Raw genomic sequence first — 17,267 nt, 5'->3', positions numbered from 1 at the left:
TAAATGGCACGCTGATTCTGGAGGGAGAGCACGCATACTTAGCTCACCATTTACTCAAGTCAAACTAAGGACTTGCAAACTTTGGTGTGGTGGTTTGAATAGGAAAGGCGACCATAGGCTCATAGATCTGAATGTGTTGGTTACTAGGGCACTATTAGAAGTGTGACCTTGCTGGAAGAAATGTGTTATTGGGGGTGAGCTTTGGGGTTTCAAATTCACAAGCCAGGCCCAGTGTCTCTCTCTGCCTGCTGCCTGCAGATCTGGATGTAGAGCTCTCAGCTCCTCTCCGGCACCAAGTCTGCCTGCACACCATCATGTCTCCCGCCATGATGACAACGGACTAAACCTCTGAACTGTAAGCCAGACCCATAGTAATTAAATGCTTTCCTTTGTAAGAGTTGCCATGGTCATAGCGTTTCTTCACAGCAGTAGAACAGTGACTAAGACACTTGGTTCATTTGCCCTATTATTGTTTCAATTTGCTGAAATATGAGAGCCTCGGCTCAGAAGAAACTTGCCAAGGTGCTAACAAAGCAAGTTGAAAATTAGATTCAAAATGCATTGTTTTTTCCCAGTAGACTGCAGCTTGCTAGAAAACAATACAGCTGAGCTCAGTATTTCATACCTGTTGCATGCCAGGAATTAGGATTATATCTATCCATACACAAAGTAATAATCAAGACTCTTCTGATGTCAGACAGAGAAGGCGCTAGCCGGCCTGGGTGGGGACCTACGGCTTCAACTGGGCAGGCTCAGTCCCTGACTGGGGAGCAGCCCAGGCACAGGAACTCTCCTTAGGCCACAAGAGACAGGCAGAGTCACTGGTCTTCAACAAGGTACTGTACTTTTCCTCCCTGGAATTTTGGCCCCATGCTCATACATTGGCTCAGAAGACTGCAGTCATGTAGGATGGTCGGTCTGCCCGATTTTCTGAATTATCCAAAAGGGGGAGTGACTTTTTTTCCTTCCTTGTTTTCATCTCTTTTTACACACACCAACCCCGACTCTCTGGGCTTCTGTACTTCTGTTTTCCTAAAGCCAACCAACTAACCTCCCTCCCTCCCTCCCTCCCTCCCTCCCTCCCTCCCTCCCTCCCTCCCTCCCCCCCTCCCGTGTGGTCCTTGTCACTCTGTGTGTGACCACTGTGCCAGCAGTAGAGGCCACACTTCCCCTCCTCTTCTCCAAGCAGCTGCCGAGGTGTTTCAGCTAGCCGGCTCCAGGGCTTTACACACTAATTTACGTCTCCATTTCACTCTATACTTACAGTTTTTATTGCTGAGACTAAGAACCCCGACTTCCCCTGTATCACTATCTGCTCAGGCGAGCTCTGTGACTAGACATCCGAATGGCCCCAGACACTGAGATCCCACTTCTTCTGTAGAACAAGAAGGTAAGTTTAGACTCTGTATCTCCTGAGTGAGCTCCTGGAACCTTTGGCTCACGAGACCTCTTTCTGGAGCTTGTGAGAATTGGACTAGGGCCTCACAATGAGGCCTGCCGCTCTGCTTCCGGCTTCGGCATCGAGGTCAGTGACAGTCAATCACACTAGCTTCCACTCAACTGCTCTCCTGAACTTTTTCCTAATTGGCTACCTAGTATGCTTACCTCTTACTGACCAAACCCTTGTCACCTTCACCCTCCGACTCAACAACACACACATACACACACACACACACACACACACACACACAGAGAGAGAGAGAGAGAGAGAGAGAGAGAGAGAGAGAGAGAGAGCGCGAGAGAGCACGAGCCAGGAGCAATCCTGAAGGAAAAAGCCAGGTAGGTGTCCACAGAAGTCTAGGAAAGAAAGGGAAGGGACCCACAGGTGAATGTCTCCTACCTGTGCTTATTAAGCAGCATGTTGGTTTCATCCTTATTCATATTCATTCTCTCTCTCTCTCTCTCTCTCTCTCTCTCTCTCTCTCTCTCTCTCTCTCTCAGTGGCATCGTAAGCCATTCAGGAAAAAATATCTCCTGAATGCAGAAAGAAATGATGAACGGGGGAGGCAGGGCCTGAGCAGAGGCTGAGCGACCAGGAGGTTAAAGCAGGTCTACTGTCTCCCCGCGGATGTCACACAGGCTGCTTGGAGGGAAAGTAGCTCCAAATGCCATCAATCCATACTGCTAGGCTCAACAATGAGAAAAATAAAGATCTCTAGTGTAAGGGAAATCATTTTCTGAGAGAAAGAAAGAAGTGAATTCAAAGTGTTTATGTGTCCAGATAGTTGCTCTAAAGCCAGCAGATCCCCGGATACCACAACAATGCTACCACGTGATGTCTTTTTCACCCAGACCTGTCTAAGTATGATCCATGCACGGCTAAACTGTTTAGAACCCTCAAGTCATTGAAATGCACATGTGAGATCAATTCCATTTAAATATTTTTGAAATTTTAATTTAACAATGTAAAAATGCAAAGTGAGAGCCAACAAGGCAGTCAGCAGGTTAAGGTGCTTACTGCCAAGCCTGACAACCAGAGTCTGACCCTTGGGAACCACAAAGCAAAAGGGGACAATGGACTGTCCTCTACAACCCTGCTGTGACACATGTACTGTCTCCACCATGCTCACCATTAATGCGGTTACCAAAGATGTTGAGGGTGTAAAGGTCGCCATGACATCACTGTCGCAGTACGTGGCTGGGGGTAGGACAGCTAAGACTCACTTGTTTCTGACAAGGACGGTCGGGAGCTGTCCTAGGTAACTGGAGGGGTGTAATGTAGGGTCTGTGCACTGGGCCTGTGCAGGCCCGTGAGCTGCAGCTGTGTTGCCTCTTTCCTCCCAGGGCTTCCAGAGTGTTCTGTGTCCCCCAACCTCAACTCAACTAACTGCTGCTGCTCCCTTCCTCCCACACACTTGCTCGTTTCCCCCTTACCTGGCTTCGGCGAGCCCCGTTTTTCCCTCCATGGTGGAAATATGGGATGGAGTTAGGGTTTCCATAGTGAGCAGCAAGGAGAGTAAGATCCTGAGGTCCTTCCCACACACACAGCCTGGGATACAGGGACAGGACTGTGCACTCCAGGGCCTGCAGTAAGGCCCTGGCCATAAGAGGTCTGCTGAGTCCTTGACTGTTCTGGTTATCTGTGGCTCCCAATGCCCAGCACGGAGGACAAGCCCTGAGGGACACGTGGATGGCATGACCTTAGGGACACGTGGTTGGCACCTGTGCACAGCTGCACTCCTCCTCGTTCTATTCGATATTCTCAAAGAATATGGAACCATGGAACACATACCTATGATTCACAAGTGGTTCCTACTCAAAAATAACATGTTTTATCCTTTAAATTTTTGTAACTAAAATTTCAGACCTACTTCCTTGAGAGGTTAATAACACACTGAAAAATACCACCTATAATTTTATAACTTCCCTTTCTCTAGAAAGCACTGAGTGGAGTTTCAGTCACATAACTAACAGCTAAGGCAGAAGAAATCAGAAGACTAGAAATCAGAATCCCAAGTGACGCCATTACCCACAGACCCCTCTGTTCTCCTACAGGTCTCAGTCTGAAGGTTCTCCATTTGCAAATAAGGGCAGTATGCCCAGGCCAAGAGAGTCAAGGCACACAGTGCCTGGGACATTTGCATCCTGAGTATAGCCCTACTTTACCAGACCCAGGTTATGATTTCACTGCTGAGGCCACGGACTGACTGACTTTACAAACGCAGCACATACGTCTTTGGGTAAGCTAGTGCTCTTTACTTAAAGTCTTTGTTTGTTTGTTTGTTTTCACTTTGCTTTTCCAGACAGGGTTTCTCTGTGTATCCCTGGCTGTCCTAGAACTTGTTCTTTTAAAGCAGGCTGGCCTTGAACTCACAGAGATCAGCTTACCTCTGCCTTCCATGTACTGGGATCAAAAGTATATGCCACCACCACCCAGACTTAAATTCTATTTTAAAATATGAAATCATTTAGAACTAAAAATTACTTCTCTAAGATGTAATATGCCACCAATTCAGAAACTTTCTCCCAGCCTTCTTCCATCCAACATAAACCCACTGATATTGAAAATGGGAAGTCTAGAAACTGTCTGCCTTCTTTACAGCCCAAGAAAGGTTCCGAATTAACTCCAGGAAAGAGGAAGTTAGGCAAGGAGAGATGGAGACCCTAGGAAGTCCCCAGTTTGGAAACTTTGTTAGAGCTTCTATTTTTAAATGAAAACTTAGTGTACTTTTCAATCTTTAAACAAGTTTGGCCAATTATGTCTGAATGCTCAAGGCAGCTACAGCCGACACTGAAGGGAACAGAAAGCCCAGGCCCTAAAGGACTGTTAAATAGTAGCTTCTAAAACACCAGTTAGAGAAAGGACAGGGACACAGTGCAAGCACACTGAGGCAAGAAGTCCCAGCCTCTGGGCTCCTTCTGCTCTAGCAACTGTGGAATGTTTGCTGAGACACCATTCTTAGAGAGCATGCCCCCATATCCACTACCCTCTTTTACCCCCTCCTCCATCCCGTAGTCCCCTTTGCTGTCTCGACAGTCTTACTTCTGTACACAAATGGCTCTATGTATCTACAAAGACTAGGACCCACAAAGGAGAGAAAACATGCAGCACATGTCTTTCTGAGACTGACAACTAGCTTAACATGGTTGAATCCATCTTTCTGCAAACAACTTTACTCCAGTATTCTTTATGTCTGAGAAATCCACATTTTGCCCATTCTTCCGTTGAGAGACACCCAGGGTGTATCTATAACTCGGCTCTTGTGCACAGTGCTGCAGTGAACACCGGTGTGCCTGAATCTCTGTGATGAGTCCACCCTGGCTCTTCTGGGTAAACACTGGCAGGTGGTATTGCGAGGTCATGTGGTCATTCTATTTTTTGTTTTCTGAGAAACTTCCATACCAATTCCTAGAGTGGTTGGACTAGTTCTCACTCCACCAGCAGTGTGTAATGTCCTCACTCACATCAGTGTGCAAGGTCCCCTCTGTCTGTGTCTAGGGCAGGACTGGATGTTACTTCTATTCTGACTGAGGTGAGGTGGAATATCAATCATGTTTAAATTTGCATTTCTCCGATGCTCATGATAGTGAATGCTTTTTTTCACATTTACTGGCTGTTTGTATTTCTCTGTTTGAGAACTGGCTGCTCGTTTCATCGACTCATTGACTGAATCGCTAGTTTGTTGGCATTTGGTATTAGGAGTTCCTAACGAACCCTCAGTCATTTCTCATTCCATAGGCTGTCTCTTCACTTACTCGTTTCTTTTGCTGTATGGAAAACTCTTCAGCTACATGAAAGCCTGTTTGTTTATTGTCGGCTGCATTTTCTAAGCAGGCGGAGTCTTATATAAAGCCCTTGCCTGTGTCGCTATCTTGAAGCACTTTTGCACTCTTTCCTCCTGTCAGTACACAGCCTCGTTATAGCAGCGATGGACCACAGGTCTACCAACCCACAGCCACCACAGCACAGGCAGCATTTTATTTCATCCATAACGTACTCCTTCATGTATAACGTAAAGGTCACAGGTTCAGATCAGATGGACACTACTGTGCCCCACACCCTCTCGTCAACTCCAAAGTCTTTGCTTTATATTGTGCAGTGGACACTTGAGGGCTCTTTGGTGGGGCAAACACGTGAAAGCACGTTTCACTGAAGCAGACACAGGAGAGAGGATGTTCTGCTAAAGCAAACACGTGAAAGGACACGTGATGAAGGATTCTTCGTAACAACTTGCATGTATTGGTCCACCTTACATTGTGTAGTTGAGCTGCACTTGTCAGGACTCCATAGACAGAGACACACTAAAAAAAATGTCTGGTGCTGGGCTGCAGTTTCTTGCTGCTTCCTAGGCTGATTGGATGCATGTGCTGAGGCGAGGCATGTGGAGGACACGTGATGTTTGGAGGGTATAAACAGGACTCCACGGAGTGACGGAGACAGAGCTCGGCTTGCTGGTACAGCTGGCTGTGCAACCCTTGTGGGTCTTCACTGATCTTCACCTCCCTGAGAGAGGCACAGCTGAGAACTTCTCCTGGTGTCCCTGTTGGTCCCTCCTGCTGACTTGAGCCGAGGCTGAGGCCTGGCTGTCTCTGCTAAGTGGAGTCACTGCTGTTGCTAACCTGACTGAACTGAACTGGACTGCTCGTGAACTGTGAAGTGTTTGTGAGTGGACTGAGCTGCAGCTGCCTGCTGACCTGTGACCTGAACTGCCCATTTCCAGACAACACAGACGGGAACTCCAAAGAACCTTTCTAAAGAGGTCCACTCCCCACTCCCCATATCCTTTCTTTTCCTCTATCTCTGGTAGATGGTGGGCTAACAGGGAGGTTAAAGTTTTCGAGAGCCATCATGAACAATAAGGTTTGAAAAAACTAAAGTTACAACACTGCGTTTCTTTTTGGTACTATTGCTCTTTCTCTTGGTAAGTTGGAATTTTTCTTTGTGTGTGGAGAGCTAGATACATGTGTGCAGTGCATGTGAAAGGAGGATACATGTGTGCAGTGCATATGGTTAAGAGGATACATGTGTGAAATGCATGTGGTAGGAGGATACATGTGTGCAGTGCATGTGGGAGGAGATACATGTTTGTAGTGCATGTGGGAGGAGGATACATGTGTACAGTGCATGTGGTAGGAGGATACATGTGTACAGTGCATGTGGGAGGAGGATACATGTGTGCAATGCATGTGGGAGGAGGATACATGTGTACAGTGCATGTGGTAGGAGGATACATGTGTGCAGTGCATGCGGGAGGAGGATACATGTTTGTAGTGCATGTGAGAGGAGGATACATATGTGCAGTGCATGTGGGAGGAGGATACATGTGTGCAGTGAATGTGGGAGAAGTCACTTTGTGGGTGCACAGGTGAGGAGGCCAGAAGTCTGTGTCAGGTCTGTGTCTTCCTCGTTTCTTTGCTGACTGGCTAGGATGGCTGTCATCAAGCTTGAGAGATCTGGCTGTCTGTATCTTATTTGATCATCAGGTGAGGTGGGAAATTTTGGGGAATAGCCTTGACTAAAGTCCATCTCTTGGTCAGTATTTTAATAATTAATAAAGCTTGCTTTAAATCTGGCCCAAAATGGTGGAGTTGTTTTTTTTCTGACGATTCACAGGATTAACAACAGAACAACCTTCATGCTCCAGCCCACATGCCTTTCCTGGATGATAAAACAAGAAACACTATGTTGTTTGAGCTGGTATATTCTGGGATCTATTTTTTAGAACAGGTTAACATGCTCCCTGATTGAGAAATTAGTTAAGAAATTGGGAGCTACACTCACAAGGATACGCCATGCTTGGCACTGCCCTAGTGCTTCAACTGTAGGCCAAGAGGGCTGGCGACCTGGAAACCTACAGTAAAGATATATATATACTTGGGATAACCAAGAGCTGCATGGGAAAACCATGGTGGCACTGAGTTTCCCGCGTCGTGCTGATTACTGTGGTTTGGATCACAGAATCTCAGTCCTGAGGTTTGGAAGCCAACCTATGGTATACCCTTTGGCAGGTGGAGCCTCATGGAGGAGAGCTGGTCACTTCCTGCCTTGTGGTACACAACTTCCTTTGACCTGAGACATTCCCTTAGACAAGGGCAACCGGGACAAATGACCACGGAGTAAAACCCAAAAGCCCAAACAATCCAGACCTCCACTTAAATTGACATTTAAATTTTTTAAGTTGTTTTTTGGGGTTGGGGTTTCTCTGTGTAGCTTCAGCTCTCCTGAGACTTTGTAGACCAAGCCGGCCTCATACTCGGAAATCATCCTGCCTCTGCCTCCCAAGACCTGGCATCTTTTTTTTCCAGGCATTTTATCACAGTGGTAAACCAACACTGGTAAACCAAACAGACACACTGATTTCAGGATGTCATCTGGGAGTGACACAAAGTCGGGGATGTGCTAGCTGGTTTGCCAGCATTAATATAAGGGGCAAAAGCCTGCTAGACTTCCTTTCCTCCGCTCAGAGTCTGCAACATGAATTAATGAATATCCAGGAACTGCAATCTGAGCTTGCTCCTAAGTCATAAATGGTGGGAAACAGAAAAGGCCTGCAGCATGTCTACACATACAGATCAGGTGAAGGGTGGAGTTTTCCTTTTGAGGATAGCATCGAGGCAGTCCTCATTAAACCGGGGAGCAGGGGCTGGAGAGGTGGCTCATAAGTTCAGAGTGCGTACTGCTCTGGCTGCAGAGAATCCAAGCGTCGTGTTCCAGCACCCGCACTGGGCAGCTCTCAACCACCTACAACTCCAGTTCCAGGAGACTCAATGCTCCTGGCCTCCATGGGCGCCTGCACGCACTTGTACAAACCCACAGGTACACACACACACACACACACACACACACACACACACACACACACACACACACACACACACAATGCGGTTTAAAAACAGGGTAAGGGGAGAGTCAAGAGGCATAAAAACCATAACCAGAACTGAAAATCTGCAGTCACGTGGGAACCTTCTGACAGGTTAGGGGACTAGAAGTGCTTGAGAGATGCACATACTGCCAAGACCCCACAAAACAATCCTACAGAACTGGCCCCCGGGGCCCCAAATCAGCTCCTGCTAGAAAGTAAACTGTGACACCTCGCTGTGGTACCTTCAAGCTTTAGGAGAGCTATTAAGGTCCACATTTAACTGCGGAGCCGGGGCTGGAGCTGCGGGGCAGCTGAGCTCCACTTTGCCCTCTTGCAGACGGATGTGCCTGACCACAGGATAAGCCTGCACCAATGAGAGGAGAGATTCTGACCACAGGATAAGCCTGCACCAATGAGAGGAGAGATCCTGACCACAGGATAAGCCTGCACCAATGAGAGGAGAGATCCTGACCACACGATAAGCCTGCACCAATGAGAGGAGAGATCCTGACCACAGGATAAGCCTGCACCAATGAGAGGAGAGATCCTGACCACACGATAAGCCTGCACCAATGAGAGGAGAGATCCTGACCACACGATAAGCCTGCACCAATGAGAGGAGAGAGAAGTGATGCGCACAGCCTCTGCTCATCACCCAAAGATGCTATGACACCCTATTCAGGAGCCAGCTCTGGTCACACAGTCAGGGTGGTCATCATCAGGATGTGGGAACTACCAACTTCTCTTAAGTACCTTGCTAACTTTTAGACTGCTGTGGGCCACCTCACAGTATTAATATTTGAAAGAAAAATAAACTTTTATCAAGCTGTATTTTTAGTCTCCTTGTTGCAGAGGCTTGCCTATTCAAAGTAAATATTGACTGAATTATCAATTCAAATGATGGAATATGATGGAAACCAACATTTGCTAAGTAGGGCCACTGTTTCCATGTCATTGGACATCTTTTTTTTTTTTCTTTTTTTAATTTTTGAGATTATCTAAGCCATTTCTCCTTCCCTTTTCTCCCTTCAAACCCTTGACTTTTTTTCTTAATGCTTTGCCGGCCAGTCTTAGTTGTCAGCTTGGCACACCTGGGGAGAGGGAGTCTCCGTTGAAGAACTGCTTCCGTCTGGCCTGTGGGCACGTCAATGGGCCACTCTCTTGATGGCTAATTTGATGCAGGGAGGCCTGCATCTGTGGCGATGCCATCCCTGGGCAGGTGGCCTGAGCTGCGTCCGAGGCAGTGAAACAAGCCAGTAAGCACTGTTCCTCATGGTTCTGCATCCATTTCTGCCCAGTCCCTGCTCTGTCTTCTCCCAGTGATGGAGGAGAAGGAAGAAATACCCTTTCCTCCCCTACATTGGTTTTAGGCAATGTTTTATCACGGTTAACATAGAAGCAAAGCAGGACAAGTGCTTATATAATTTACAAACTACCTAAAACATTTCCAGCACACGTCTTCCCACTTTGCATTTTATGATTTATTTTGAAGCATAAAATTCCAGATGTTGGTGTGAAAACACTAACCTAAGCATACTCCAACTCTAACTGCAGGTGAGTGTTTCCCTGTGAGATTTCTTTACTGTTTCTGTGCTTAAGAAAACAAACAACTCTATGGGAACAAGGTTTACTTCAGGAAACAACTCTTTGGGACCAGTTTTTGACTCTGTGGGGGACGTACTTTGATGCCCGCCGCAGCAGCGTACGCAGCGTAAGGAGACTGAGCTGGGCTAACAGTAACCACTCCTGGGACAGCAGCTGCTCTGCTCCTGGAACGATGGCCCGAGCCCTTCCGCTCGGGTCTTCACTGCGTCATGACCAACAACAGCTCCCAGCATTGCTCTTCAGCCAATTTGTTGTGCATAAAATAAATTTTAATATTAAGGGGAGGGGGAACTCCAAGACAAGCTCTTACTTTGAAGGAAAAAAAGCAAAGGACATTTTCAGCAGCCTTTGAAATACTCTTACATTTTTACTTTTTCTTGGGGGCAGAACATGGCTCCGGGGGAGGAGTGCTTGTCTAGAACTACACAAACCGGGTATGGTATGGCGGTGCACTTGGAGGTGAAGTCAAGAGAATTAAGTTCAAAGTCAACCTCAGCTACATAGGAACAGGAGGCCAGCCTAGGCTACATTATGATAGCCTCTTCCCAACCCCTCCAACCAAACAGTCAGAGAAAAGCTGTATTTCTTTATTGTTGTTTTGTATGTGTGCGCATGTGCCATGGTGTATATGAGGAGGCCAGGGGACCTTGCAGCAGTTGGTTCTTTCCATGTAGGTCTCAGGGACTGAACTTAGTCATCAATTACAGCAGCAGGTACCGTTCCCTGCTCAGCCACCTTGCTGGCCCTGAAATATTCTCAGTGGCCCAATTCAAGCTGCTCTGAAAACCTCACCCACATTGATCATGTGACCTGCACAGACCGGAGAGGGAGACAGGGAGGGATCGATTACCTGCTAGCTCTGTGGGGTTCTAACCTGGGCGATGGGACTGCAGTATGCACGTGCCTGATGATTCTTTCTTCAAAATGTGTGTTCTGTATAATTACTTACATATGTATGATATGTTGATCAACAGAAAGACGTAATATTCCTGTGTGATGTTGGGGTCTGGGAACTACCTCAGACATCAACATATCATAGTGACAACAGAGAGAAGGGCTTAGTGCCAGAGCTCTGATTTCACACCTTCCCTGTACTGAGGACTCACAGTACTAGACACCCGCTGCCACTGGTCTTGAAGCCCACCCCAGCACCATGCAGAAACACTAAAAACGTGATCCCAGAGCTTTAAGAACCAAACAGGGCAACAGAATTATTAATAGTCTAAATCTTCAAGATTTATTTTTGTTTTATGAGTGCTTTGCCTGCATGTATCTATGTGTACATGTCTGGTGCCCAAGGTAGCTAGGAGAGGCCATCAGGTCCTTTAGAATAGCGTTAATGGAAGATTCTGAGCAGGAATGTGGGTGCTGGGAACCGACTCAGGTCCTCTGCAAAAGCAACAGAGCTCTTCAGTCCCTAGAGTCTAAGTAGTAATTACCTAAAACTCACCTATGCAGTTGATTATATCACAGAACGGATTAGTGAGATGCAATTTACTCAACTGCCACTTAAAGTGAAAGTGCCCTGCCCTAGGCTGGCAGTCCTTACGTCTAAATGAGCATGAGATTACCTAACAGACCTCCCTAAAATTGTTAGCACTGGGGTGGGGACCAAGGATCTAGAAGGTTAGTAAACGGGTAGTTTGTGGAATTTATTTTTAAAGATATGAATGTAGGGGAACTTTAATTTTATATATTTATAGAAAAGAATCTTAGTTCTTAAATGTACACGTCAAATGATGCACATTTCTACACTGGAGAAATTTACATAGAACCCTTCCCTGTCTTTGTTTCTCTCACCCTTCACTATTCAGAGTTTACATGTACAAAGCGTGGTGCTTAACCAATGGGAGAACAGTGATCTGTGAGTGACAGCTTCTGGATGGACACACCCTTATGCTGAACCTTCAACAAGGCTGCTTGATTACAACTCCAGTGGCCCAAGAGAATGGGATGTGTCCAGTCCAAAGCTAAATTACCTTAGGCCAGCCACCTTTAGGCCTTCATGGCACACTGACTGCCCTCTTCTGTAAGTGACCAGTCTTTGTGACCATTACGTAAATCCTTTGGAATGTACAAACTACTAGTTCCCACTAAGCAAAAGGCTAAGAATGCTGTCATGCTACATCAGAGACCCACAGTGAGATATCTGTGAACGTCCTACAAGATGTTCACATTGATGTATTTGAATAGTGTCACAATTTACTTACGATCTTTTTCTTCCGTACACAGGTTAGAGTGACCTGAATCTATGGCTCTTCATATCGGCTCGAGAATAAGTCATCTTTTGCCTTTTTTGAAGTAAGAGTTGTTTTCTCACCAACATTTAGTAAGCGCTTTAATTTTTCTTAATTGAAAAGATCATGCATACAACCCTGCACACAGCCCTGCATACAGCCCAAACCTTGCATATAGCCCCACTTACAGCCTTGCACACAGCCCTGCACACAGCCCAAACCTTGCATACAGCCCAGCACACAGCCCTGCATACAGACCCACCATACAGTCCTGCATACAGCCCTGCATACAGCCCCATATACAGCCCTGCACACAGCCCAAACCTTGCATACAGACCCACCATACAGTCCTGCACACAGCCCAAGCCCTGCATACAGACCCACCATACAGTCCTGCATACAGCCCAAACCTTGCATACAGCCCCACATACAGCCCTGCATACAGTCCCACATACAGCCCTGCATACAGCCCCACATACAGCCCCACATACAACCCTGCATACAGCCCAAACCTTGCATACAGCCCCACATACAGCCCTGCATACAGCCCTGCACACAGCCCAAACCTTGCATACAGACCCACCATACAGTCCTGCATACAGCTACGCTGTTTCATTTTGCTTTTGTCAACTTGACATGAGCTAGACTCGTTTGAGAAGAGGAACCTCAATTGATAAAATGCCTCCATCAGATCGTCTATAAATTGTCTGTGGGGCATATTCTTGATTAACGACTTATGTGGGAGGTGTCAGCCCACTGGGGTTGGTGTCTGGGCAGACGGTTCTGGGGTCTATAAGAAAGCAGGCTAAGCAAACTGTAGGAGGCAGCATTCCTCCAGGCCTCTCTGCATTGGTTCCTGACTCCAGATTCCTGCCTTGAGTTTTTGCCCTGACTTTCTCTTGGTCATGGACTATAAGCTGTAAAATGAAATATATATATTTCTTCCCAAGTGGCTTTTGATCACAGTGTTTATCACAGCAACAGAAAGCAAGCTAAGACATATATACACATGTGGTAGAATATTCCTGATAGTAGTTAAGAATATAAAACAACAAATAAATGTTTTCTTCTCTCTCCAGACTTGGAGTTCCTTGGCTCCTTCCCCAGAGACAACCGGCAGCAATGGCTTCTTCTAGAAAAAGTCCATGCTGAAGCTGCCATATATACCTTTGTCACTGTTTTCTAAGTAGAAGCACACTAAACATACTGTTCTAAACACAGTTCTTTGCTCAGAGCACATTTTACAGACTGTCTACACATCTCTAGAACTGTTACCTTACACAGCCACAAACAATCCCACAATCTACTGCGAAGTCCTCTGTGGCTGGCAGCTGGGCGAGCCCAGCCTTCCTCTATCACAAACAAAGCTGCACACACATGGGTGTGCCTGCCACCTGGTACGGTTTTGCAAGTAGGCTAATTTTCTATAAATACACAGAATGAAGAACGCATATACTCTAAACGAGACATATTGCCCTAACGCTCTGCAAATAGGACATCCCAAGCTGTTCCAACACCAGCAATGCCAGGTAGGTATCTGGTTACTGTCTTAACCTTTGTTTATTTGGCCATGACAGAAAGCTGGCTTCTCCCCTTCAATTCTGTCCTTTGCATTTTAATTTCTATTATTGCTTGCCATTCCCATTCCCTTCTGGACTGCTACTTCTTTCCTGACTTGACATAATTACTCCCAACTAAAGAAATGGCCATTTTGTCTTCTTTGTTGAACTTCCTACTTTTTAAACGAGTCTTTTGACTTTGTTTTACAGTGTGGTTCATGAAGACATCTGACTACATTTTGATGTGGCTTTTGGGGTTTGTGTCTTAGTTGTCAGGCCCCTTTCTCACTGGTTTTTTTAAAACACCATTTCCTAATACCTTTATGGCTTATTTCATATGTTTAGGCTTTTGATACAACAGGAATTTACTAAAGCAGGAAGGCAAGGATCTAGGTGTCTTCTCACTTTCTTTTTTTTTTTAGCTTCTAAAAGCCTTGAGCAAATGGCCTTTTCTCCTACAGTCATTCGACAACTTGGCCAGCTGCAACACAATGGAGACCATTTCTAGAAAAACCTGTTTCTCAGAGCCACACTCTTCAGCTGTCTGACCCGTTAGTAAAGCTGCTCAAGATTGCACGGACCGAGTGACTCTGAGTGAAAAGGTAATAAGCCCGGCACCTGTTATGGAGGACTGGTACATCTGTGACTAAGGACAGAAATCACTTCCTGTAACTCCATGCACAGGAAGTCTAGCTTGTTCTGGAGCAAGCACAGCGCTGCACACTCTAGTGTAATACCATCTGCTGCTGTAGAGCGCTTACAGGTCCTCTCGGTTACTGTTGACTGGATCTTAGAAGAAATGAATTCTGATTATCTGGGCCTCCCTCTGTTTTGGGACCTCCCCTCTTATCTATGATGCTGGCCAAGCATCTTTTCCTGACTTTTCATCAGGACCTTTGGATAAAATACTACATTACAGTACATTAAAACATTGGTTGACATATTTATCAATAATGCACCCATACCACTCAAGGTGGAACCCTCAGAATGCTGCTCTGCATGGTGTCTGAGAGTCACAGACTCAAGACTTAGGAAGTCAGGATGGAGAGCACCATTCTAACAGGCTGGGTCAGAACTCGAAAAGCTCCATGTGAGGTGGGCCCACAAGACAGGTTTCCAAATTCTTATCTCAGTGATATTTAAATGAATTTCGTAGGTCTTTATTCCATCCACAATGTCATGTAAACTGAAAAAATGGCAATTTAGCAGATTTATCAGGTAAAAATATAGGTTCCAATTATATATTTTCATTTTGACAGCTGCACTCGGGATGCTGCTTGGAATTACTGCAGGACATTGAGTATCTTACTCCGGGAAGCTTATTCTTTACAGACGAACACAAGATTGAAAATTAAATTTATACCATCTTCTTAGGAAAGGTTCACTATCTCTGAGCTGTTTCTCCTCCCTGTCCACCCTTTCTTTATGAGCTCTATTTCTCTTCTGTTTCAGTTCCTCAGGCAGAACGCAGACCGACTCTTTGTTTCTAGAACCATAACTGGAACTGGGATGCAACAGCATAGGTGATCCAGAGCAGACTTAAAACCAGAGGCTGAGTGACTCCTTCAGAGTGCCCTGAGGACACTATACTGAGATGGCATTTTAACTCCATGGATGCTTAAAAACAAACAAGGCTGCACTGCTTAAGACAACTAAGACCACATCGAACACAATAAAGACGCAGCTCAGGGAGGATGGAAGCCCACAGCCTTCCATGGGAGCCCATGTGACTTTTCCTGGCTTTCTCTTACAATACAAAACATTTGTAACTTAAGTTTCCTGAAAAGAGAATATATTTTGAAAACTGGAAAACAAACACTTATTTTTAAAGTGTACGGTTCTGTTCTAAATGAAAGCCACCCCACCTTGCCTCCTACATCTCTGTCTAACAGATCTACAGGTAGCAACTCAGTCTCAGCTGCACCACCTCTGACCTCTTCTCACATTTGGACACCCTTATCATTCCCAGAACTCCTTGCAGCCAGGCGTTCCCTGGATCCCTTTCCTCCCCATATCTGCATGTCCAGAAGCAAGTTCTCCAAAACACAGACCGAATGTCACCACTTTCTCATGTTATCATTACTTGCACAATGCCCAGTGACCTCTCTCCTGGCTCTTTGACTAGTTTCCCAGGGGCTTCCTAATTTTCTCTGTGACCTCCAGCTTGCCTACCTACAGGCAAGACCGCAGCCTGTGACCAGGACACTCCACAGCTTAAGACCTTCGGCAGGTCTGTAACTCAAAAAAAGCCCTGAAGTCCACACAGGAGCTCACGCAATCTTAAAGGACCCAGCCGCACACTTCTGCAGTGCCTACCATCGCTTGGACTTTAGGTCTTTCCAAAGAGCCACTCACTTGGTTCTAGCCACGCTGGCCTCCCTGCCAGGGGTGCCCTTCCCTCTTCTGCCATTTATACCCGTGGTTCCCTCTGCCCAACCAGAACTACTCTGTCCCATGGGGTAATTTTGTATCTCCTTTATACCATTACCTCTAGTTTAAAATCCTTTTTTTAGATTTACTTGTTTTCCTTAACATGTATGACTGTATTGCCCGCACCTACATGTGTGCGCGGTGTGCATACCTGTTGGAGTCCCTGGAACTGGGGTGTTCAGAGTGTTGCTAGCTGCCATGTAGATGCTAGGAACTGAGCCCAGGTCAACCTCTGAGCCATCTCTCCAGCCCCACTGCTTCTATTTCTCACACACACACACACACACACACACACACACACACACTCACACAGACTCACACACACACACACACACACGTGTGTGTGTGTGTATGACCTGTTATACTTATTTGTGCATTTCTCTTGGTTTTTATAGCTCCTGAGTAACAAGAAGATTCACTTGCTTTTGTTTCCACAACTAATCCAGCATCTCCCATGTGACAAGAAACTAAGTTAACCAGCACACAGTAAAAAGGGCATCTTCCACACCCGTGACTGTCTACAGAGCTCATCACCAGAGACACAAGCAGAAAGAGAAGATGAAGATGTGCAGAAAGGTCATGCAGGACTTACCGTTTTTTAAGGGTTAAGTCTGATACCGGTATGCACCTTAGACCAGTGCCCAAGACCATGAGAAAGGACGTCAGGAGCACAGTGATGCGCAGACCTAAGACAGAAGAAAGCACCCAGATGAGTTCTGCTTCCTTTATGGAGTCCAGTGTTGACTGGGACTCTTTTTGTGTAATTATTCTATCACATTCTCACATAACAGCTTTTCCTAACGCCCCAACACGAGAAGGGGAAAAAACAACCTCTACACTGAAAACTGATGGTTTTTACATGAGTAAAACTGGGATGACCACAAAAACTGAGGGAGAACCCATCTCTCTAATCATCCAAGTGAGTGTCTAGAAAGTTTTATCATAGTAAGAGTATGGAAAATAAATTTGAAAGATGATTTAAATTTTATACCTTAGGAATAAACACACAAATAAAAGTAAAAACAAATCTTTATACATCAAATGTAAAATTCCAACTTTCAAAGGCAAAGTGGTAATACAAGCTACATTGTTACTAAAGTTATTCGAAGGCAACAGGTAATTCAGGTGGGTTC

The 17,267-nt window shown here is 45.8% G+C and overlaps 1 protein-coding gene and 1 long non-coding RNA gene across 5 annotated transcripts in view; one reads left to right on the top strand and one right to left on the bottom strand.

Annotated features, from left to right (window-relative positions):
* Slc49a4 (solute carrier family 49 member 4) overlaps window positions 1-17,267 on the bottom strand; it is a 73,192-nt gene that overhangs the window by 38,489 nt on the left and 17,436 nt on the right. Inside the window, 1 exon segment of one of the 2 annotated variants that reach the window (NM_001012017.1) lies at window positions 16,727-16,820. The exons of the other annotated variant lie outside the window; for it this stretch is intronic. Within the exon segment in view, the coding sequence (NP_001012017.1) occupies window positions 16,727-16,820 (94 nt within the window). 2 annotated transcript variants of the gene reach the window in all.
* Window positions 13,468-17,267, top strand: part of LOC108352343 (uncharacterized) — a 12,265-nt gene continuing 8,465 nt past the window's right edge. Inside the window, exons 1-4 of one of the 3 annotated variants that reach the window (XR_015633479.1) lie at window positions 13,468-13,674; window positions 14,127-14,306; window positions 15,157-15,604; window positions 16,530-17,053. This is a non-coding gene — a long non-coding RNA (uncharacterized LOC108352343). Of the gene's footprint in view, window positions 13,675-14,126; window positions 14,307-15,156; window positions 15,935-16,529; window positions 17,172-17,267 lie in introns of those variants that run through there. The other 2 variants (XR_015633477.1, XR_015633478.1) reach the window with 2 other exon arrangements.

This window comes from Rattus norvegicus, chromosome 11 (assembly GCF_021556685.1).
Source record: "Rattus norvegicus strain SHRSP/BbbUtx chromosome 11, alternate assembly SHRSP_T2T, whole genome shotgun sequence".
NCBI lineage: Eukaryota > Metazoa > Chordata > Mammalia > Rodentia > Muridae > Rattus > Rattus norvegicus.
Note: the sequence above shows the minus strand (reverse complement) of the source record. Positions and strands in the feature narration are given on the sequence as shown.